The 25,026-nt window shown below is 37.4% G+C and overlaps 2 protein-coding genes across 2 annotated transcripts in view; one reads left to right on the plus strand and one right to left on the minus strand.

Annotated features, from left to right (window-relative positions):
• The window catches only part of LOC126705611 (pathogenesis-related protein 1-like), a 45,309-nt gene extending 20,926 nt beyond the window's left edge, over positions 1-24,383 (plus strand). Inside the window, exon 2 of the mRNA XM_050404703.1 lies at positions 23,749-24,383. Within this exon, the coding sequence (XP_050260660.1) occupies positions 23,749-24,177 (429 nt within the window). The 3' untranslated portion in view covers positions 24,178-24,383. The remainder of the gene's footprint in view (positions 1-23,748) is intronic.
• On the minus strand, positions 5,528-8,239 carry LOC126705609 (L-type lectin-domain containing receptor kinase IX.1-like). Its single transcript, XM_050404700.1, has one exon. It carries the CDS (start codon positions 8,122-8,124, stop codon positions 6,130-6,132), a length of 1,995 nt encoding a protein of 664 aa, XP_050260657.1. The 5' UTR covers positions 8,125-8,239; the 3' UTR covers positions 5,528-6,129.
• Positions 24,384-25,026: the final 643 nt, after the last annotated feature.

The raw sequence follows: 25,026 nt of genomic DNA on the forward strand, positions 1-25,026 counted from the left end.
TTAATGATATCCATATATTCAAGTACTGTTTTTATAATTTAAATTTCACAATGATTACCCTAAAAAAAATTTCTTGAAGGTGTGCCCCTAGATAACCTAGGCCTTACTATTCGTGTGATTCATTCAAAGTCCTCTTTCAGGAGTAAAAATGTGTTTCCACCTACTTTCTTTAAAGACGTTACTTTTCCAAGAACTTCCCCACTTCCTTCGCTATAGTGTTGTTATGGAAAATTATGGCCACTGGGTGTAAATTTGAATTTTTAAAACATTGGACTTGACCTGACCTTAATGCGGACAAAAAAATTTAATGTGAGACGTAGCAATAGGTTTAAAGATTGTCAACAACTTTGTAACTTTGTGGTTAAGCAAAAAAAAAAAAGCCTTTGCAATTTTATGACACTACCATAATATGCCCAATGCGCAGATGCTTTCCTTATCAGTATTATCATCTTTAAATTTGTTTTTGACAAAACAACGAGGGGGTAATAATAATAATAATAACTAGTCGCTAACCCGTGCGATGCACGGGATAGTTAAACAAAATTTATACACATTCACTTTTATTGGTACAATCATTTGAAAATAATTCTAACTAATATCCAAATGTAAGAGACACATTGACTTACTATTTAAAATAGTCTTCTGAAGAATTTACACATATTGTGCAACTGAGTCTTAATTTCTCATCAACAATAAAAACATGGAAATTCAAAACATGGAAAGAAAATAAAAATTACAACAATTAATTTCATTATCTTTCATGCTATACTTTGTAATTGTATGAAATTAAGTCAACTCAATTTAAGTAGTTGTAATAAAATTAGCTTCTACTATTCTCTATTCTATAGAGATATGAACATATTGGATTTCTCAAACAATTACCGGTATTGCAATAAAATGATTTATTATTGAAAATAAGAAACAAAGAAAATCTGTCTATCTCCTAAACAATGTCATATTTACTTCTCAATTCTATTCATCATTCTACAATATAAAAGTCACAATCAACCCGTATGCATCTCATAAAATCCATAAGCAAGTTTTTGTTTTTTGTTTTTTAATTTTCCTTCACCCTTCTCAGTTTGGCTAAGGAGAAACCAAAGTGGATAAAAAAAGTTTATAATTTAAAGCTGAAAAGTTAAAGTTTACTTCTTTATGGTGTTTCACACAGAGTAGATACAAAACCATGTCTTTTTTTATATAAGAGTTCAAGTTAATTTTTTAAAAAAACAGGTCCAATTCAATATGATGTAGCAAGAACCTTTGAGAATGAAACTACAACATACTTCAAATAATGATGAAATTGCCCATTTCCATAATCTGACTCTCTTCCCTACAAATAAGAGGACTCTTAATGTTGAAAGAACTTCCTCTTCTTTTAGTGGGTAAAATAGTAAGATCAAAAGTATTATGTGTAACAAATATTATCATATTAAAGTGAAAATAAATTAGTTAAGCAGAGATATTCAGCTGAACACAGATGTACCTACATCTTCTGCATCATCAAGAATCAATATAACATTTTCTTGTCCAAGCAAGATATCAAGACCCTTTTGATGTTATTGGGTGCCATGCTTACATGAAATCACTTTAGCACTTAAGTACTCTCCTAGAGGATCAAGTAGCTTAGCCATTTACAATGCATAATGCTGATAGGCGATCACTTATTGTATAAATGTACATCTCAAACATTTCACTTTCTTCTTTTAAAAATGTGTGAATAAAGGGCCTTAGCTTCGTTAAAAGAAAAGGAAGTTCATTAAATTTTTATTATTTTTTATTTTTTATTATTTTATTATTATTATTTTTTTTTTTTATGTTCATTTATTCTAGACTCTTTCCATGTCTTTGAAAATTTTACCTACCTTTAGTTAGAAATCTGAACATTCTATTGACAAATTGAAAGCACTCAAATAAAACTCTCATCAATAGATTCAGAACCTAACAGTAATCATTCATGTTGACCTCTAAAAGTTCTACAACATGACAAGTTACAATGGTATATAGCCAAGCTTATTAGAGATGATTATACAAACAAAGATGGAATGTCACCATGATACCTAAAAACAAAGATATACAAAATGCTAAGCACACTGCCAAAGTACAATAAAATATAAAGGTAACAAAAATACCTTGCAAATCTGTTTTTTATTTTAAATATTCTTCTTCCGTAGCATATGATCTATATCAAGAACCAAGTATAGCTTCTTATGGTGTAATAAATCTACTTATTTCAAATTGACAATTTCAGCATTGTGAAGCCGTAGTCCTAGCAAATAATGTTTAAGCTTATATGAATTACTATCTAAAAAAGAAAAAAGAAAAAGATCATCACTATACTTTATGATTCTATTATTCTTGAATAGAAATAGATTTATAAGTTCAAAATTGGTTTACATCTCTCCAGTTGTAATTTAAAAAATAGTTTCATATTAAGGGAATATTACTTAGTGAATGAGTAGTGACACTGTCTTCCATTATGCAGAGAAGGATAACCAAAATTCATAACTCCACCAAATAGTCTTATCTCAAAGAAGGTTACCTCATGAATGTAACCCAATGCCACACCAGATTTGGCTAGCAACCTTCGCCCACAAAATGTACATGTTGTCATCTTGCAATTCTTGAAATCTTCAAACTTCAAACTGGTCATCCAAATATCTCTTTTTATTACCAATGAAACCCATCATCAAAATTTATCTTTACCTACCAAAATAAATAAATAAATAAAAATAGATTGGTTAAACTCCATTTGTTCCAACAAAAATACCTTCATTCAGTTCCATTAATGTAACATTTCCTCATGCGAAGGGCCATCCCAAAGCTATAATAAAACCATGCAAAAGAATTATATTCATATCCATAACCGTAAGGCATAAACTACATCTTCTTATATGAATTAATAAGTAGCAGCAAGTAAAAAGCATATAAAAAAGAAATCATACAGATTAAAGAGGAAATTCAAAGTCCATAGTTCATCCAGATTAATCCAACATCATTCAAAGCAAAAACCTTCCTCAAATAGCAGGAAAAAGAAAAACAAAAAGTCGACCATGAAACAAAATTGATGAAAATCTTCAATTAGGTAGTCAAAATTCTATGGGGAGTGAAGTAGAAAATTTGAACCACAAATGAAAAGGAAAACAGGCTCAACTTAAAACACAAAATTCCTATGTCAAAACCAATACACCCACAATACCCAAACCTAAATCACATTTAACGCTCAATAAAGGGACAAGAAAAAAACTTTACTTGCAGCGGTTCTAGCCATCTGATGGTGGTGTTAGACCAGTGGTGACTGCCTTCTAAACTCTCTCCGCACCCTTACAAAGTCTTAGGGAAAAGCACAATATGGTAGCGTGACAGTGTGAACATCAAAGGGAAGGAAAAAGAAATTGAGCCACCCAAATTACACAAACAAACTCTCACTTAGAAGGAGAAGAAGATTAAGAAAGAAAATCCCAAGTATTACAACTGAAAGGGAAAAACGCAAGAAATTAGTTTTACTAGTAGTGATTTTGCCGGTTGACTGGTGGTGGCAGGCTAGTGAAGGCAAGACTCTGTTCTTTATCTTTGCCAGCTAGAGAAGGTGGAGTCGTTGAGTTGTGGGAGAGGAGGACTGACGGTGGTCTGGCTTTTGGTTTCAGAATTATATCGGGGGAGAGTATTTGGTTTGAGAAAGCAAAGTATATATATTTAATAAAAAGAAATAAATCAAATTTAAAAATTAAAAAAAAATATTGATATGGAAAATTGTAGAGGGATCAAAGGCTTTATAATAATAATGATAATAATAATAATAATAATTAATAATAATAATAAAACCAAAAAAAAAAAAAAAAGCTAAGAAAGATATACATTAAAATATTTAGTTAATGTTTAGCTTTGTCCTAACAAACAAGAATAATATTGTTATATTTTAATATACCGCAAAATTAACAGATGCTTTAAAGACATTAATTTAAAAATATTTTAGAAACATTTATAGGAAAAAAAGTAATTGAATTTTTTGATAGATTTCTATATTTTTTTTGAAATATAATATCAAAAAAATTCCTAAAATAGTTCAATATTTTTTTATATTTTTCATGAAAAAGATTTTCCAAAATTTCTACTTGCAAACAGAATAAAGATTCCTAACTCTAGTTGAGAATATCACCCAAATTTTTTTATCAATTATTTCTAGACTGTTGAACTTTTCGAGCAGGTAGAGTTTTTGTAAAGATTCTATCTGTAATGTATGTCCAATATGGTAATGATAAATTGTCCTTTTTTCTGTTTTTTAATTAATGGGGATGATATATAATGATAAACTAATAGATTGTGGTACCATGAATTCCCTCCCCCCTAAATGTAGATTTGGTTCTTAATCTTTGAACCTCATATAACATCCTTTCATACATTTATAATTTTTTTTTTTTTTATAATTTAGTTCCTATATTTTAGTAACATCACAAATACAAAGGATATAAGATCATCACATTAACCATAATTTTATAGATTATAGGAGTATATTTGCTATTATTATTATTATTATTTTTGAGGAACGTTATTTAATATTTGAACTTATAAACATGTGCCCCATCTCACTGTTGGAAAAATTCTATATAAATGAAAATAAATGTTAGCAGGCACAGTAGAAACAAATCACAAAAATTTACAAGAAAAATCTTTTCAAATCCATGAGACAAACTCCTAATAATTTTACTATTATCAAATTAATTGAAATAAATTTTTTGTATATGTTTTATGGCAAAAGAAAATTCACATTATTATTATTTTTTTTTTCTCTTACACCTACTATTTTTCTTTCACAAACCGCAACCCTTTGCAGTTTGCACTTTTCCCCCTATTTTCTTCTAAACGCACAACTCTCTCTCTCTCTCTCTCTCTCATGCTGTTCTCATATTACCAAATGGTCGAATGGCCACAATTAATACCTTCAACCTTTTTACCTCTTTTGCGTGTGAGACACACTCAATGTCTTTGCCCAAGAAAATGGAAAGAAGACTTTGTGTATTGCCTTAATGAGGTGTCTAATTGAGTGTGATGAACTGGACAACAATGGTGCCATGCACTGCACCCAACACTCACTCTACCAATCAAAGTCTGGGTAAAAAGAACGTAATAATACTTGTCAATAATGAATGGTAAATCTACAAAGAATTAGATAGTGAAAATATTTAGGGTTGTGACAAATTGGTCACGTGACATAAGTGTGACTTCCTTAAGGTAAAGTGTGAACAACTAAACGACATTTAGTAAGAGACACATTTTATTTCTTAGTTCCAAAGCTGTAGTTGTTTACGCAAAAACTCTAGGCAGTAAAGGATCAGGCTCTTCTCCCTCCTCTTTGACAGCTTAAATGCATTATGTTCCAAGAATTAATTTACCTAGCATCAACAAAGTGCGAGTATAGAATTTATTAAGTAGATGCATAACCTTCAGAATATGCTGTGAACTGTGAAGAACCGATGTTGCTACCAGGGCTTATGAGAGATTTGCTAAGAATGAAATTGTCATTAACTTGCTTAATGATACACGGGATTAATCCTTATATAAAATCAGAGGTTAAGGGTTTGTTTGGATACAGCTGAAAACTGAAAACTGAAAAATACTGTAGCAAAATAATTTTTAAATGTGTGAATAGTACTGTGGGACCCATTTTTAATAAAAAAATTGCTGAAAAGTGAAATTTGTGGGTCCGTGAACAGTACACGATGTGCACTGATTGGCGGAAAAAGGTGAGAAAAGTCAAACTTTGTGGCTACTGTTCATTGAATAGTATATGAACAGTAGCCACAAGTATCACAAACGCATGAAAAAAAAAAAAAAAAAAAAAAAAAAACGCAGACGCAGACGTGGGTTTTCAGCCCAATCCAAACATAACCTAAGTAACTAACTTAGCAACTATAACAGCTTCTTAACAGAAAAACTAAAAGCTCACAAGTGCACAATCACGTGCATCACTAAATTATTTACAAGACTAACTAAACTACACACAATTTAAGCTATATATGATACATAGACTAAAACTACAAGTAGCTTAGCCATGTACATCTTCACTGATCTGCTCTGCCTCTTCTTGTCCTGAGTCTTGATGCTTTGACCTCTGATAGGGCTAGATAACTAAGTACCATGGTTTTCTGATTTACTAGTTGCAGACGTTGATGCAAAACTTGGAAGGGTAAGAAAGGTTGTCAGAGGCAACTTTGGCTCGAGAATGGGTAATGTAACTTCAAAATCAAGCACATGAATGGCTTTTCTTATTGACGGTCTGGCATTGTAATCTGGATGAGCACACCAAAGTCCAACAACCATCAACCGTTCCATTTGCGGCTCATCAAAATCTCCACCCAATCTAGGGTCAGCTGCCTTAAGAAGATTCCTTGCTCCATAAAGCTCCCAAAGCCACTCTAACATAATAATTTCATCTTGTTTTGCATCGGGTTCAGCTGGTTTTCTTCCACAGGCTATCTCCAATACTACAATCCCGAAACTATATACATCTGTCTCCTTGCTGGCCCTGCCCGACATAATACATTCAGGGGCCAAATAACCCCAGGTCCCGGCCAAAGCTGTGGTTTGTGATCCTTTGACATGGTCCACGAGTCTAGCTAAGCCAAAATCCCCAAGCTTTGCATTTAAATTTGAATCCAACAAGATGTTGCTTGACTTTATGTCCCTATGCAACACGCATTGTTCCCATTCTTCATGCAAGTATTGCAGTGCTGATGCTAGGCCTCGAGCAATATTGTACCTCTCCACCCATGTTAACAAGCTTTTACCTTTGAAAAGATGCAAATCTAAGCTGCCATTTGACATGAACTCATAAATTAGAAGAAGATCATCTTTCTCGTGGCACCAACCAATTAGTTGCACCAAATTTCTATGCCTGAGTCGACCAATAATCCTCACCTCAGATATATACTCCTTTATCCCTTGTGCAGATCCCTCTGAAACTCTCTTAATAGCAACATAGGAATTTATGACCCTTAAATATCCTTTATAGACCCGACCAAACCCTCCTTGTCCAAGCTTATTTTCCTCTGCAAAGTTGCTCGTTGCAGAAACTAACTCGTTGTAAGAGAACTTCTTTGGTCCAATACCTCGTTCGAATTCATCATCCATTGAAAGATCAAAGCCAAGCTTCTCTTCTTTTTCTCCTTTCCCTTCACGACACTTTTTCCTATACAAAAAGCAAACCAACACCAAACCAATAATTAAAATGCTTGCACCTAAACTCAGGCCCACCACCAATTTTGTCTTTGGCTCATCTTTATTCTTGTCCACAGGAGGTGCTGGCGATTGCTGAATCGTAGAAGGTGATGTCGATTTAAAAGACCAAGTGGAAAGAATATGCAACTCAGAAATCAATCCTGTCGAAGCTGAGAACCCAAATTCAACCGATTCTGGTAAATGATCTGTCAAATTAATTACAAAAGAAAGGTGCTGTTGAATAGTGGTGTTCTTGAAACCAGTGAAGGTAACGCTTAAATTTTGCGTACTAGAATCGTAATTGATACTTGCACTATATGTTCTATTCTCCTTAATAGTACAATACCATGGTGTAGAGATCTGAGACTTCATGCTGTTGATATTGATACCAACGTGTTCACGAACTGAATTCAGTGGATCAAATTCATCATTTTGAAATGTATCAAACTCCACTGCAACAAATTTATTTTCAGCCAGGAAAGTGGGTTGTTGCATTTGATTGCGGCTCAAAAGGCCGAGGCCGCTGCCATCTGTTGGACTAGGAACAGGATAATTTGGGGTTGAGAGGAAGAACATGATCCCATCTGAATAGCTGTCTTTACCTTGAGAATCGATGGTGAAGGAGAAGTTGGAAGTGAAGTTGGCCACTTTTCCTGATTTCTCGTCCCAAAGATGCATCTGCTCTGAATATGTGGCTCGACCCCAGTTGTCCACTTCATCTGGCGTGAGTTGGATCACTGAACCTGATATCGTAGCGTTTCCTGTTCGGATTATAGGTTTGTTGTTGATTGTTTGACTGAAATCGGTGTAGTTGAAGAATATCTGAGTTGCACAAGGGTTTATGAGCAAGAGGAAAATGCTTTTTAACAAGTAGATGATACGGAGCTTCTGTGCCTGGAAAACCATGGCTAGAGAAAGTGGGTTTGGGGCTTTGAGGTTTGCCAAATTGTTATCAAATATGTAAGGACTGGACGGCTACGATATCAATCTGAGATACCATCCATCTTCAAAATTATTGACTCAACTAAAAGTAAATATATATTATACTGCTTATGGTCCAGTTAATATATACTTTATGGTATATATTAATTATTTATTTTAATAATTCTTTTATGAAAAATTGGAAAAATTAACAAAACTTTGGTGAATCCATATTAAAAAGAGCGAAGAGGTAGTATGAATGGTGTTTTGGGCGGTTTAAAAATTTTGGTGAGTATCCTATCAAAAAAAAAAAAAAAAAAAAAAAAAAAATTTTGGTGAGTCCGTCTATACGCACTGTTTGATGCTTTTGCTAAACAACTCTGTTTAGCCAAAACTTATGGTTCTGAACTATACACTATACATCCTTCAGAGTCCGGACAATAGAGAGGAGCGACTCTTAGAAAATAGGAGAAAGAGGAGGACTGCTTTACCTGCTCCGCTGTAGTAGACCGTACGGTATGGATCAACTATATTGATCAAGACTTGACAACAAAAAACTTAGCTAGTCTAGACTACCTAAAATGCGCCCCACAATAGGTCCCACCATGTTCTCTCCTTACTGCATACTCCATACGGCAAATAAGTATTCTTGGCGAAATCTAGACGCAATTATTTCTTGTCAAATGTCAAATGCGTTTGCAGCTCCAATTCAAACGGGTGGGGATTTTGTTTGATTTTATTTGGCCAACAAATATCTCTCTCTATCTCTCAACTTTTAGTCTATGTTTGACGACATTATTATTATTTGATTAATTGATTCAGCAAGCCATTCAAATCTGTGGGACTTTAAAAGATTAGACTATACAATTTGATGAATATCGACATAAAGGTCATCTAGATGAAAGATGACCTTAGCCATGTTCGTGACAAAAGCTGGGAACAAGATTCTGTCATACATGTGTCACCTTCATGGTCGAAGCAAACCACCACTCATTAAATTACGGATAAATGCCCACAGGACAGCTATGAACCCGGAATGGTGTTGGAAGAGTTACCAGTGCAATGATTGTCCAATGGTTATCCGTTACACCATCAAGGAAATCATTAGTGTCAATCAATGCTACGTTACTCTCAGGAGAAAAATGTATAGAAGCAACATTAACAGACATAACTACGCCCATCTATAGCAAGCTATTAAAGGGAAAGATGAACTCAGGTAAAGGGGGTGATAAATTCCAGATATTGACTTACAACAGATTTCCTTTAAGTGAATTTTGCTAACTTAAGCATCGGAGTATTTCCAACCGGCCCCGCGCCGAGAAGACCTCCATTGCTTTCTTTTCTTAGCAACAGGTATCGGAGATCGTCCATTGGCATTAACGAGGAACATACTGACGAGGTCAATTTTCGGCTTCATTAGTTTAACGCCGTCTATGGGGAACATGTAACGAGTTGATTCTCACTCGAACCATTGTGCTCCTACCGATAAAGTTCCTGTCTCTAGATGGACAACGTAGCAGTAACACCTTTAGATCCTATGGTGATGGCCCAACAAATCCAAACCTTGACAGCGAATGTGAAAAAGCTGATGAGAAAAAACGAAGAGTTGAAGCAATGAGCCCGTCCAGAGGGTAGTAACACTTCGCATCATCAGCGGAGTCGTAGCAGGCATGATGAGGAAGCTAGTAGCCCTGGGAATAGCAAGGGAAAAGATATGATAGAGTACACTGGACAGTCTACACCTAACAACAACCATTTGATGAAGAATCTACGGAAGGAGCTCAACAAAGTGAAAAATTCCATGAAAGGAAAGACAACAATGAACTTGGATGGCATGCTTAAATGAACAGATTCTCCCTTTACAACCAGTGTTTTGGAGTGCCCTTTGCCTCCAAAATTTCATCTATCGCAACTGGAATTCTATGACGGCATAAAAGACCCCCTCAACCATATAGGGGCTTTCAAGACCATTTTGAACTTGCAGCAGACCTCGGACAAAGTTATCTGTAGATCCTTCCCTGCCACCCTCAGAGGAGCTGCAAGGGTCTGGTTCAACAAGTTGCCAACGTCTTCTATAGCAAATTTCGAACAGCTCAGTGACTCGTTCGTCTATCATTTCATTGGGGGGCAGCATCACAAGAGGCCAACCTTTTACTTGTTAACAGTAAGGTAGCAAGAAGGGGAGAGCTTGAGGGATTATGTGAAGTGATTCAATAAGGCAGTATTGGAGATTGACGAAGCAGATGATCAAGTCATCATAACGACCTTCCAGGCAGGGCTTAACAACCCAGACCTCATCTTTTCGCTAGGAAAGATGCCCCCAACCTCCATGATGAACCTGCTGTTCAAAGCCCAAAAGTATATGAATGGGGAGGACGCCCTTACGGCCAAGGGGCTAATGGGAAAATGGAAGAAGGAGGAGATTGGGGAGTCCCAATCTAAAACCAGCAAGGATCGTAAGGATTCGTACTTGGAGGCTAAGACCAGCAAGAGTAGTCCTGATGCCTCCAAGAAAAAGATGAATTTCACCTCGTTAGTTATGCCTGCAGATAAAATACTGATGCAAATAAAGGATGAACCAGGGTTGAAATGACCCAAGCCGTTGAGCACGTCCTTAAGGAAGCGTGACCCAAAGAAGTACTACCGTTTTCATAAGGATCACGGCCATTATATCAATGAATGTCGCAATTTGAAAGAGTAGATAGAAGAATTGATCCAATGAGGAAAACTCCAAAAGTTCATCAAGAGGGATCACTAGCCTCGATCAAGGGCTGAGGATAAAACCCATGATAATGCCAAGGATTATGGACAAGCTCATCCAAAGCAGGCTGTGGGAGAGATACGAACGAAAGCAGGAGGACCTGTGTCAGAAGGGTCATACAAGTCTTTAAGGAAGACGTATTACCGGTAGATCAACAGTGTCCATATCAAACATCTGCCCTTGAAGTATCAACGCTCAGAAAACGACGACATCATGTTTTCTGAATGGGATGCAATTGGGATCAAGCAACCCCATGATGACCCACTCGTCATTACATTGAGGATAGAAGGATTTACCATAAGGAGAGTATTAGTCGACAACGGAAGCTCTGCGGACATAATGTACATGACGACCTATCAACAACTGAGGGTGGATCCTAAGAAACTTAGACCTTTCAATCCTCCACTGGTTAGTTTCAGTGGAGATAAAATTTACCCAAAAGGGATCGTCACATTATCCATCACGGCTAGGACACGCCCGGCACAAGTAACAACCCAAGTCGATTTCTTGATCGTTGATTGCCCATCGTCCTACAATGTCATCTTGGGATGACCTACTCTAAATAGACTCAAGGCTGTAATGTTGACTTATTGTTTGAAAATAAAGTTTCCAACTCTAAACGAGGTGGGTCAAGTATGTGGAGATCAGCTTTTGGCCAGGGAATGTTATCAAGCAATACTAGATTCCAGAGAAAACCATGCATGGGTGGTGGAAGAAGAACCAAAGGAGTCATCCCAAGAGCTGGAGGAGGTAAACCCAGTAGAAGGGGACACAGCCAAAGTAACAAAAGTAGGGATAGGACTTGATCCCATCTTGAAGAGCAAGATTGTGGAGTTCCTCAAGCAAAACCTAGATGTCTTTGCCTAGACTCATGAAGATACGCCAGGGATAGACAATGAAGTGATAGAGCATAAGTTGAATGTCGACCCCACTAAGAAGCCCGTCCTGCAGAAACAACGAGTTTTCGCTCCTGAAAGGAACAAGGCTATTATGGAATAGATAGAAAATCTCTTGGCTACTAGATTCATCTGGGAAGTTTATTATCTCGAATGGTTGGCCAACGTCGTCATGGTCAAGAAGTCCAATAGAAAATGGCACATGTGTGTAGATTTTAAAGACCTCAACTGCACTTGCCCTAAAGACAGTTTCCCACTTCCTAGGATCGATCAGTTGATGGATTCAACAGCTGGCCATGAGTTGTTAACATTCATGGACGCCTTCTCAAGCTATTACCAGATCCGCATGAACAAGGAAGACTAAGAGAAGACTGCATTTGTCACTAGTCAAGGACTATACTGCTATAGAGTTATGTCGTTTGGCCTGAAGAATGTAGGAGCCACTTACCAAAGATTGGTAAACCAGATGTTCTGTAGGAAAATTGGAAGAAACATGGAGGTTTATGTAGACGACATGCTCATGAAAAGCAAGAGAGCAGAGCTACATTTGGACGACCTCAAAGAGACTTTCAATACACTAAGGAAGTATCAAATGAGGTTGAACCCAATGAAGTGTGTGTTCAGAATTTCATCTGGCAACTCACAACGGGGTATAAAGGCTAATCTTGAGAAAGTTAAAGCCATATTGGATATGACGAACCCAAGGAGTGTGAAAGAAGTTCAGAGACTGAGGGGCACATAGCAGCCTTAAACAAGTTTGTGTCCATAGCCATAGACAAATGCCTCCTGTTCTTCAAAACATTGAAGCAAGCTTTCCAATGGACAGACGAGTGCGAAGCCACTTTCCAAGCACTCAAGGATTACTTGTCTAGACCGCCATTACTGAGTTCGTCCGTCAAAGGGGAGGATTTTTTTTTATACTTGGCCGTATTTTAGACAGCGGGAAGCTTGACATTGATCCGAGAAGAACTCCAGATTCAAAGGCCAGTCTACTACACAAACCAAGCTTTCCAGGGTGCAGAAACAAGATAACCAAGGATAGAAAAGCTGGTTTTTGTGTTGATTGTTGCATCAATAAAGCTCTATCCCTACTTCTAGGCACACACGATACTGGTTATGATGGACCAACCACTGTGAAAGGCTATGGGTAGGCCAGACGCAATAGGAAGAATGGTACAATGGGTGGTAGAATTAAGCTAGTTTGACGTTGACTACAGGCCTAGGATAGCAATCAAGGCCTAAGCATTGGCCGACTTTGTTGCTAAATTCACTACAGCTGAGCAAGATCCAGAAGTAGATTATTGGACGATGTAGACAGACGGGTCAACGGCATCTGGCATGGGTGGAGTAGGAGTGACTCTCTTCTCCCTAGAGAAGGGCATCCTAAAGTATGGAGTTCAGCTTCAGTTCCCAGCGACGAATAATGAACCAAAGTATGAAGTAGTATTGACGGGCATGCGGGTGGCAAAGGCCCTGGGAGAGAGAAACCTAAAGTTGAACTTTGATTCAAAACTTGTTACCGGGCAGATGAACAATGAGTACGAGGCTAAGGAAGATAGGATAAAAAGGTACTTAGCATCGACTAATCAGATAATTTCTCACTTTGATGATGTCAAGATTACCCAGGTACCTCTCGAAGAAAATTTTGAAGTAAACGAGGTTGCTAGACTGGCGTCATCAGAGTCTAACAAAAGATGACCTGGTTTGCTTATGGAGGTTCAATATCTTCCAAGCATCGCGGGGATTGAAGTGGATTATGTACAGTTAAGAGAGAGCTGGATGGACCTAATAATCACCTACATCAAGACTGGCAATCTTTTGTCAGATCCAACCAAAGCAAGAAAATTCAAAGTCAGGTCATCCAAATTTACAATCTTAAATGACGAGCTTTACAAAAGGGGATTCTCTCAACCCTATTTGAAGTGCCTCAATCTAGGGGATGCTGAATATGTGTTAAGGGAGATCCATGAAGGAGTATGTGGTAATCATTTTGGACCACGTTCACTCGTCAGACTGGTCATCCGTGTAGGGTATTTCTAGCCAACAATGTAGAAAGATGCAGCTCAGGTCGTCCAGAAGTGCAACAAATGCCAATGATTCAGGAATGTGTAACATGTCCCAGCGGAGCATTTGACAAACATAACCTTACCTTGGCCATTCTCCACATGGGGAATAGACATAATGGGCCCCCTACCCCGTGGTAAAAAGTAGGTAAAATTCCTAGTCGTCGCTATTGATTATTTCACAAAGTGGGTGGAAGAAGAACCTCTTGCAATCATAACGAAGGCCAAGATACAGCACTTTGTGTGGAAGAATCTTGTTTGTCGATTTGGGATTCCACGGATCATTATCTCCGACAATGGACGACAATTTGACAGTCAAAAGTTCAGAGATTTGTGCAAGGAATTGGGAATAAGGAACCACTATTCTTCACTTGGTCACCCACAAGTCAATGGCCAAACAGAGGTCACAAATCGGATTTTTCTCAAGCTGATGAAAACCTGACTTGAGGGGGCAAAAGGGGGCATGGCCTAACGAGCTCCTAGGAGTGCTGTGGGCTTACAAAACGATGGTGAGAACCCCAACAAGTGAAACACCATTCAAAATGGCATTTGGGACAAAAGCAGTAGTTCTTATGGAGATTGGTGTATCGAGCATTAGGAGGGCATGGTGCAACGAGCAAAGCAATGATGAAGGCCTCAAGCTAGCCCTAGACTGTTTACCCGAAGTCAGAGACGATGCAGCCTAAAGAATGGTCCTATACTAGGAGAGGATGATGAGGTATTACAACTAGAGGGTTAGGTTGAAGTGCTTCAATCTTGGAGATATGGTTCTGCAGAAGGTCTCACAAGCCACCAAAGATTCGAATGAAGGGAAACTAGGCCCCAACTGGGAAGGTCCATACAAGGTCATCCGTCATTTAAGGAGGGGAAGCTACTACCTAGAAGACACAAAGGGCAAGCTTTTACCTAGTCCATGGAATGCGAAGCATCTTAAGAAATATTATTAGTAAAGGAGCAAAGCCTTAGCTCTAATAAGTTTCAGAGTTTGGAACATCTCGTTTATTTATTCATGTTATAAGTAATAGGGGCAAGATATTAATATCATGTACTTTATATATAAATATAATATTTTATGTGTTAGGGTTGACTTATCAAACCCTAAAACACTTTCACAATAAACAACTTGGTATCAGAGCCATCAAGCTGTCCTGCCGTTAACCCTCCGACCACCACCCATCGATATTTTTGTCGTCGGCAACCATATCCTTACTTGCTAGCTTCGACGACCCTAATAGAGACTCCAACGATCTCAATTTAGTGGCTGAAGGAGTTGTCTAGCGTCGGTGACCCCCTTTCCAGTCTCGTGACATTAGATCGACATCGCCTGATCACGAGAGAGGCAGGGTTTTACTCGTCCTCCTCTAGCGACCATCCTAGCTTACTCATTGGTCCTCTCGCTGCCGCTTCTACACCCTAGCATCACCACTGGAGTTTTTCAATTGAGGGTTTCAACCATGGTTTGATTTTCTTCTCTTATTCAATACATTCTCTACGTATCTGTTCAGGTAGCCTTAGGTTTATGTTTAGTGGTGGATTGGGCATTGTTTTTTTTTTTTTTTTTTTGGTGTTGATTTGTTGATAGATGAGTTATTGTTGACGTGGCTGGTTGGTTGAAGTACATTGGTTGCTAGTTGGAGTTTGTTTTAATTCAATCCAGCTTATTTCTTTAGTGTTAATTTGTTCTTCAGATTGCTATTATGGAGTCCAAAAACAGTTCTTAGCCCCCTAATTATTTCTTATCTCCTGATATGTTATCAATTACCTCCATTCGTCTAAATGGTAGTAATTATGCTCAATGGGCACATGCAATTGAAGTCTTTCTTCTTAGTAGAAAGAAGTTTGATTACGTGATTAAGGAACCTCCTGTACCTACAGACCCTAAATTTGCTGATTGGAGAGCCAAAGATGCACAAATTAGGAGTTGTTTGTGGAATAGCATGGAGTCTAAGATCAGTTGTAGTTTGGTTTTCTTACCAACTGCTAAACTTGTTTGGGAACAAGCCAAGGAACTTTACTCTGGTGTTAACAATTTGAAGCAGATTTATGATCTTCATCAAAATTATTTATCCTTGAGTTTGAGTGATATGTCTTTAGAAGACTATTATAACAAATTTAAGGGTGTATGTGAAGAACTCAATATTTATCAACCTATCTCCTCTGATGTTAAAATTATGAAGAAACAATGAGATTCTATGCATGTTGCTCGTTTCCTCTTTGGATTGCCTAAAAGTTTGAATCCAGTAAAATCACAAATTTTAGATGTTAAAAATGCCTTCTTGAATGGCGATTTGAAGGAAGAGGTATATATGGAGCAACCACCTGGGTTTGTTGCTCAGGAGTCTGGAAAAGTGTGTAGGTTGCATAAGGCCATCAATGGTCTTAAACAATCTCCCAGAGCTTGGTTTGGTAAATTCAGTGAAGTAGTGTTAAAGTTTGGATTGCGATGTTGCCATTCTGATCACTCTGTGTTTTCTCATACCTCTGATAGAGGAAAGATTTTGTTGATAGTATATGTTGATGATATTATAATAACTGGAGATGACAAGCAGGGTATTGATGATTTGAAAAGATACCTTCAAAACTCCTTTCGAACTAAGGATCTGGGCAAACTTCGTTATTTCTTAGGTATTGAGGTAGCACGATCTAAAGAAGGCATCAGTTTATCACAGAGGAAGTATGTGTTAAATATTTTGGAAGAAATTGGCTTGTTAGGATCTAAACCAGTGGAGACTCCTATGGATCCTGATGTCAATTGTATGAAGATCAGGGGGAGCTGTTATCGATGTTTGGTTGGTAAACTAAATTATCTCATAATTATTCGCCCAGATATATCATTTGCAGTTAGTGTTTTGAGCTAGTTTATGAAAGATCCTCGCCTTCCACATTGGGAGGCAGTTATTCGAATTGTGAGGTATCTTAAAGCATATCCAGGCCATGGTCTTTTGTATAAAGCTAATGGTCACCTATGGGTAGAAGCCTACATTGATGTTGATTGGGCTGGATCACCGTCAGATAGAAAATCCACCACTGGGTATTGCACTTTTCTGGGAGGAAATCTAATTACTTGGAGAAGTAAGAAACAAACTGTTGTTGCTAGGTCTAGTGCAAAGGTTGAGTATAGAGCCATGGCACACACATCATGTGAGCTTATGTGGATTAAACATTTACTTGAGGAATTAAGATTTGTTGTGAAGCTTCCTATGACTATGCATTATGATAATCAAGTAGCAATTTACATTGCCTCCATTCCTGTGTTCCATGAGCGAACCAAGAATATTGAAGTAGATTGTCGTATTACTCGGGAGAAAGTAGAAGATGGTGTAATTGCTACTCCATATGTTTCTACAAGAGTCCAGATTACTGATATGTTTACTAAAGCTTTATGTAAGACTCGTTTGGGTATATTATGTAACAAGTTAGGATTGTATGATATATACTCTCCAGCTTAAGGGGAAGTGTTATGAATAATAGGGGTAAAACAGAAATATCATGTACTTTATATATAAATAATATTTTATGTGTTAGGGTTGACTTATCAAACCCTAAAACACTTTCACAGTAAACAACAATTCATAGATAAGCAAGACATCAATTTCCATTATGCATTTGTTTCATTTCCCATTCAGTACTTTATCTTTAGCACTTTTTGTGTTTTCATAGGTTTATATCCTCGTAATCCCTTTTTTATAAGCAAGGACGAATAAAACAGGCCAAGCGTCTGCAGAGCCATTTCTTTTCAAATGATTGAAACAACAAACATTCCATGGTGGAAAAACTCCTTTAAACTAAATCAGGATAAAATCTCGTCAATACGAATGACGGGATTAAAATCCAACATAAGTGATAAAAACTGTAAGTTTAAATCACAGGGATAAAATCTCATCAATATGAATGACGGGATTAAAATCCAACATAAGTGATAAAAACTGTAAGTTTAAATCATAGGGATAAAATCTCGTCAATATGAATGATGGAATTAAAATCCAACATAAGTGATAAAAAATCCGACATAAGTGATAAAAACTATAAGTTTAAATCATAGGGATAAAAATCTCGTCAATACGAATGACGGGATTAAAATCCGACATAAGTGATGAAAACTATAAGTTTAAATCACAAGGATAAAAGTCTTGTCAATATTAATGATGAGATTAAAGTCCAACATGAGTGATAAAAACTGTAAGTTTAAATCACAAGGGTAAGAATCTCATCAACATTGATGACGAGATTAAAATCCAATAGAGGTGATAAAAACTAAGTTTAAGTCATAAGGATAAGGATCCCGTCAATATGAATGACGAGATTAAAAGTCCAAAACAAACAATAAAAATGCTGAAGTCCAAAACGCAAGGGCAAACACTCCGTCAACACAAATAACGGGACCGAGAACCAGAGACTAGGAAGTGATGGGATCATACTCAATCTATGAAAGGCATCAAAAACATCACCAATGGGATCACAAGGACGAAAGATTCAGCAAGTAAAGCTATAGCATATAGTCATCCAAGCAAGGTAATAAGCAGTCTGTTAGACGGCCCTAGAACTGAGGGGAAACTCGTCATTTTTTTTTTTAAAAAAAAGGGGCCTCAAAACAGGAGGCAACCAATGTTTGTTAAAAAGAAAAAGACCCCCAAAACACAAAAGGGGGAACCCATTGTTTACAAAATAAGAAGAAAGAAGAAGATAGAGAATTCATGAAGGAAAGGCAGTAGATTCATCAGCAGCTTTTCCTTTAGCAGCTTTGTCTTTTTCCACTGCATTGGACTCAGCTTCTCCTAGCTCCTTTGCCTCGTCTTCAAGAACCTCGGTATCAATCTTTTCAAAATCCAAGCTAGAAAAATCTACAGCCAGACTATGGTGCTTCATGGTCCATCGGCGTAGAAGCTCAAACCCTTTAAAGTACTGCATGACTTGAAGGTTGAAAAATTCCTCTGACTGCTTGAACTCCTGGATGACCTTATCTCTCTCTTCATCAGTCTTCAGAAGAGCAACCTAAATCTTTTCATCCTTTTGGACGACCAAAGCCTTCTCCACACGTAGGGCTTGAGTAAGCTCCTTTATTTTCTTGTTTGCCTCATTCCTCTCATTCATAACAGCAATCAAATCCTTCTTCAAATGGGAGCATTCAACTTCTATGGATTCCACTTTCGACGTGGCCACTACAACTCTCTCCTCCACATTCAGTTAATCAGTGGTGATACGCAATGACTCCCTAAGGACCTAATTGGAACAAGTAGATCAGAAAAGAAATTATGCACATCCATATAGACAAAATACAAAAAAACAAAGTTATTTACCTGCACTAGTTTATGGATGTCCTGATTGATGAGCTTATGAGACATAATGGACGATAAACCTTTCAGTTCATCGTTAGTAATCACATTGTGTGCACTACCGAAGGCTGTGGTAGGGTCGTCCCATACACTCATTCCCACTTTGGATTTACCTTTTCCATGGATCACTGGAGGGGTAGCAGCAGTAACTTCCAACAACGAGGTTGGATAAGGAGGTGTAGTATGGATAGGAGGGAGAGTAGAAGGGTCAGCCTTCTTGTCACTAAGCTTCCTCTTCTTCGAATCCAAAGCCAAATTGGCTAAATGCTTGTTTTTCAAGTTTTTGATGCAAGCATATTTATCCTTGCTATATCTGGTGGCCATTTCTGTATAAAATAATAATAATAATAAAGGAAAAGAGAAAAGAGACAGAGTTACTCCTAGTTAGACCATTGACGGAATTGAGAAAACCGAAACAAGGGATAGATGAACTAACTCTTTTCTTCTCGACGGATTTTTTCCAAAACGTATTTTGAGGGTTCGGGGCCTAAGCAACAATCATATAAATGACGAGGATCAACTAGGTTGTCAAAATCCTCTATTTCACGAGCATAAGCGAAGGCAACATGAACTCGGTGGCGATATTGATCTTCGAGGTCAGGACGATCAAGATCTGCAAAGAATCAAAATAGGAACGTCATCAAAAAAGTAATCAAGGCACGAAAAAAGAGCAGAGGGGAATCACAGAAATATGCACCAAGCGCTGGAACTTCCCATTTCCATTGCAATCTCGAGATTTCTCCCCAAAATTCATTAGACAAGGTTTCCCAACCCAATCCAGAAATAAAAAAGTACCATAATTTCCAATCATGGAAGGACGAGGGGAAACCCCTCACAATCCTGGACTTCCTATCCTAGGGCAGGAGCTCAAAATACCCATAATGGGTAGAAGCCTTTAGACAATACAAAAACAAAAACACGTTTACAGTGATCATCTCTCCATCACAAGCGAACACCCAAATAGCCATACAACTTATTACCGTCCTCCAAGCATTGGGGACAAGTTGACCAGGGGCAATCTGGTGTTCGTTTAGGAGATGTAAGATAAACGGATGAACGGGAAATCGAAAGCCACACAAAAAGTAAGCCTCATAGAAACAGACTTCCCCGTGAGTAAAGTTGCAGGCTTTCTCACCCAGGCGAGGCAACCTAATGGAGGTGTTTTTGGGAAACTGAAATCTTTTTCTAAAACCCTTTAAATGACTCTCTTTTAGGGAACAAGACTCGGAAAGGGTGTGTAAAGGACGTGAGGAAGGGGATGAGGGCAACTTGGAAACTGCAGTATCAACCATTTGGTTCAGAGACTCAACATTGGAAGACAGCCTAGTCTCCAACTCACTAGACCTAACATCATCTGTCCTATACTCAACAAGGTCCATTTCAAAGTGATACCTAACCAAAGACTGGTGGATTAAGGGGTAAAGAGTGAATAGAATAGGCTTAAGCATCAAACAACGAGACACGAATAGACTTACTTGGGGACGGCGACCTGAAGAATACCCCTAATCGAGCGAAGAAAAAAGAGACCGAGGGGCACTCTTGGCTAAGAAAATCAAAACCAACCATGAAAGTGTAAAGAGAAGAGACCTTACTAGGAAATTTTTGAAGATGAAGATCACTTAGCGCTTTGAAAACCAAACCAAATAGGGAGGAGGAAGGGGAACGGTTTTCTATAAAAAGGAAAACCCAAAAAGCACGCCAAAATCTAGGAAGCCTCATATGCACCACGAACAGGAAGCCAGCACGTGTCCTTTCCTTGAAGAACGGTCGCTTCACATTTAAAGTGAGATGCAAAATTTCAGAAATTGCAAAAGAGTGGAGCGTCAGGACCATTCACATTCCAAAGATCATCCAAAATCTTGATGACCATGGAATGGGGGGGCAACCAAGGTTATTGATTCCGTATCGTACCGGCCGGTACGGTCGGAATATACCGTACCGGCCAGCAATCCGGTACGCTCGACCCCCCTGTTTCGTACCAGAAAAAATACCGGCATCGTACCGGCGAAATCTAGCCATACCGACGAAATCTGGTCGTACCAGCATCATACCGGCCGTATCGGAAAAAATCTCTATTGTGTTTTTTTTTTTTTTTTTTTAGTTGATGTTAAAATTTAAAACTATGAATTATTTGTTCTTAATTGAAGTAATGTTTTATGGTAAACATGAATTTTTGAGGTATTGTTTTATGGTAAATAGAGATTTTGTGTGTGTATGTGTGTGTGTGTGTGTGTGTAGATATATATTAAATATATAAAATAGCGGTAAACCCGAAACGGTATATCGGTATTGACCAGTATCAGAAATATATCGTACCGGTGGCCAAATCGGTACGGTATTGACATCCTTGGGGGCAACTGACGAATATCGACATAAAGGACAGCTATGAACTAGTAATGGTGCTGGAACAGTTACCAGTGCAATGATTGTCCAACGGCTATCTGTTACACCATTAAGGGAATCATCAGTGTCAATCAATGCTACGTTACTCTCAGGAGAAAAATGTATAGAAGCAGCATTAACGGACATAACTACGCCCATCCATAGCAAGCATATAAATGGGAAAGAAGAACTCAGGTAAAGGACTTACAACAGATTTCCTTTAAGTGAATTTTGCTAACTTAAGCATCGGAGTATTTCCAATCGGCCCCACGTCGGGAAGACCTCCATTGCTTTCTTTTCTTAACAACAGGTACCGAAGATCATCCATTGGCATTGACGAGGAACAAACTGACGAGGTCAATTTTCGGCTTCATCACAATTTACCGTGGTATTATAAATATGTTCACCTTGTTGTAAAAAATAAAATAAAATGGAGAATTGATAAAAGGATTTGGCAAGATAGTGCAACTGACAGCCAGACATGAACTCTAGCTCCAACAAGCCATGAAAGAAGGATCTAGTTCAATCTCCCCTGCCCTCTCTCAAAACTGAACTCTAATTTTCTCTCTTCTCAATCAGTTCACCTGGGGTTGGAATTTGGTAATTTTTGTTGAACGTGTCTTTCACATGAGTTCAAATGTTAGTTTTAATAGTATAATAACAGATGTAATGAGTTAGCACGTGTATAGTTCAGGTACTAAATTAGCTAAATTAAAAGTTTATGGGTGTTATAGCAATTACACCAAAATTTAGGGAGTGCTAGAGCATTTTTTTTCAATATGTGATAGCTTCTTTCTTCAAAAATTATTGACTTGGTCAATAGCATATTGGTGAAGTTACTTTTGCAGCTGCCAGGCAACTAGGTAATTAAAATTACCAAAAATTATTTGATTGTTTCTTTTTTGGGTGGCGTGACTTTTTTCCACTGGATTTTGTCCCTTTCGGTCCAGCTAAATACAGGTGTATACTTTCGGTGTAAAATGCAGAAGAGGTAAAACGAAATCTGAAAGACTTTTATTTGGAGAAACTTACGGTGAGTTGTAGTATCACATAAATAATTTTGATTTTGAAGGTAGAATGAAGATAACTTCATGTTTTGATTTTGGCTAGAGTTTCATACTAATAACGTGTTGTAAAATAATGGAAATATCAAGAAAAAAGAAACATCTATGAAAATGAAAAAATATAAATAGAACTCAGGTGGTCATCCGAAGTCCGAACTATAGCTTGGTACGTAGCAGTATATTGAGGTTTTAGATTTAAAACAAAGTGAAAATTGTGTTATAAATAGTGTAGTGAAAACATGAACTCATGGTGCAAAAAAAAATAAAAATTGTTTGATACCATGTGATATAGAATAGACAGCATAGAATTTTTCCTTGAGCAGAAGAAGTCAATCCCCATGTAATTGGTAGAAATCATCAGTGATAGTAATAGAATTGCTTGAAATTTGGACACAAGAAGGTAATTAGCCATGAGATTGTAGCCCATTTAAATTGATAGCGGATTTTGGACAGCTTTATTTGTGAATCTGTGTTCATCGAACCATTATTGTTGTCTTATGCTGGTTTTAAATTTTTGTTAATGTGAATGCATTTTCATTTGCCAAATTTTAAGGAAATCAGAAATATGCAAGGTTAACAAAATTTAAACTATTTTCATAATGAAAAAAAAAAAAAAAAAAAAAAGGGGGTCGTTTGAGAAAAAAGTTAGCTAATGTCGTTGCATTCTTTACATAATTTGTCGTACGTACCTTATTTATGTGAGACAAGTTCCAAGTTGGTATAAGAAAATAATAATGGAAGTCAGTCAAATTGCTACTAATTAATCTTATCTTAATTCATCAAAAAAATAAAAAATAAAAAATAATCTTATCTTAAAGCTATGCGATGGAATAAAATAAAGTTGCCCGATGGCGATGGCGATTAGATTTGTGTCCAAGGGGAGTGTTTCTGACGACTACCATTTTTTTAATGCTCTTCAATAATCCACCATTAGACTAGCTTTATATCATCTTCTACCTTTATATCACTATATATAACCCCTCATAAATGTTCATTTATCATCAAAAGAAACCAAACATGATGATGTTTAAGATTTCACTAGCAATTTTTTGTGTCATTGGCTTGGCCACGGTCCATGTCTCCCTTGCCCAAAACTCACCACAAGACTACCTCAATGCTCACAACGCAGCTCGTGCACAGGTTGGTGTTGGACCCATGAGATGGGATGCAAAAGTAGCTTCTTATGCCCGAAACTACGTTGAGAAACTTAAAGGTAGCTGCAAACTTGTGCATTCAGGAGGACCTTATGGTGAGAACCTAGCATGGGGTAGCCGTGACCTTTCGGGCACAGCCGCTGTGAACATGTGGGTAGGAGAGAAGCCCAAGTATGACTACAACTCTAACTCATGTGTTGGTGGTGAGTGCCGCCACTATACACAGGTTGTTTGGAGCAGCTCAGTGCGTTTGGGGTGTGCTAAAGTTCGATGCAACAATGGTGGCACCATTATTAGTTGCAACTATGACCCCCCAGGCAACTATGTCAATCAGCGTCCCTATCTAAGAGTTATTCAAGAAGTTCTAGGCATATATAATGCTTAGGAGATATATATATATATATATTGGTTAATAATAAGTGGATATGATCCAAGTTGTTCCCATCTTGTGAACTATGTAATCACTCGTGTATAATAATAAAAATGAGACAAAAGTTTATCGCTGCTTGACCAATGAATACATTTCTTGTAGCAAGCTTATTTGTGTTGTCATACTGAAGAGAATTAATACTAGTAATTGGATTTATTTAATTGTAATTTTTTTTTTGTTTTTCGTTCTTATCCTCTCGAGTGGCATTCTAAACGCACCGGCATGACTATCATGAATATAGCTTCATCTTCTTCAGAGACAGACAGAGGCATTACTTCAATCTTGCTCTTCAAAGGCCAGCGTCAATGCTCCACCTTGACAAATCTAAAATCCAACTACTCTTAATCCCACACTTGGTGACAAGCCTGCATTACGAGGCTTGGCACTTCCATCTAGATATGAATGTATAAACAATATGGTAATCATTAGTTAATAAATAACAATATATACGTACGTTGTTAATATCTTTCTCTCCTTAGCTGTCCACATGAATTTCTTTAGTTGTGGTTTTTGTTTTCTCCCAAAAGTGGATCATTTGGCAGGATATATTATCCGGTAGGGAGTTAAATGTCAAAAACTAGTTTGAAAAACATAGGCAAATATACTGGCAAAATTACCATTTGCACTCCTTAATTTTGTCCAAAATAAAATCAAATCACTTAACTTTTTGTTTATTTACTATACTAGTCATATAACTTTCATTTATTTTTAATTTAGTCATTTAATCTATTTCCGTTTGACGAGTTGCCGTTAAGTGTCTCAAACCACATAGTTTTGGTATTTTTGTTCATTTCCAATTATATT

This window comes from Quercus robur, chromosome 11 (genome assembly GCF_932294415.1).
Source record: "Quercus robur chromosome 11, dhQueRobu3.1, whole genome shotgun sequence".
In the NCBI taxonomy this organism is placed as follows: Eukaryota; Viridiplantae; Streptophyta; class Magnoliopsida; order Fagales; family Fagaceae; genus Quercus; species Quercus robur.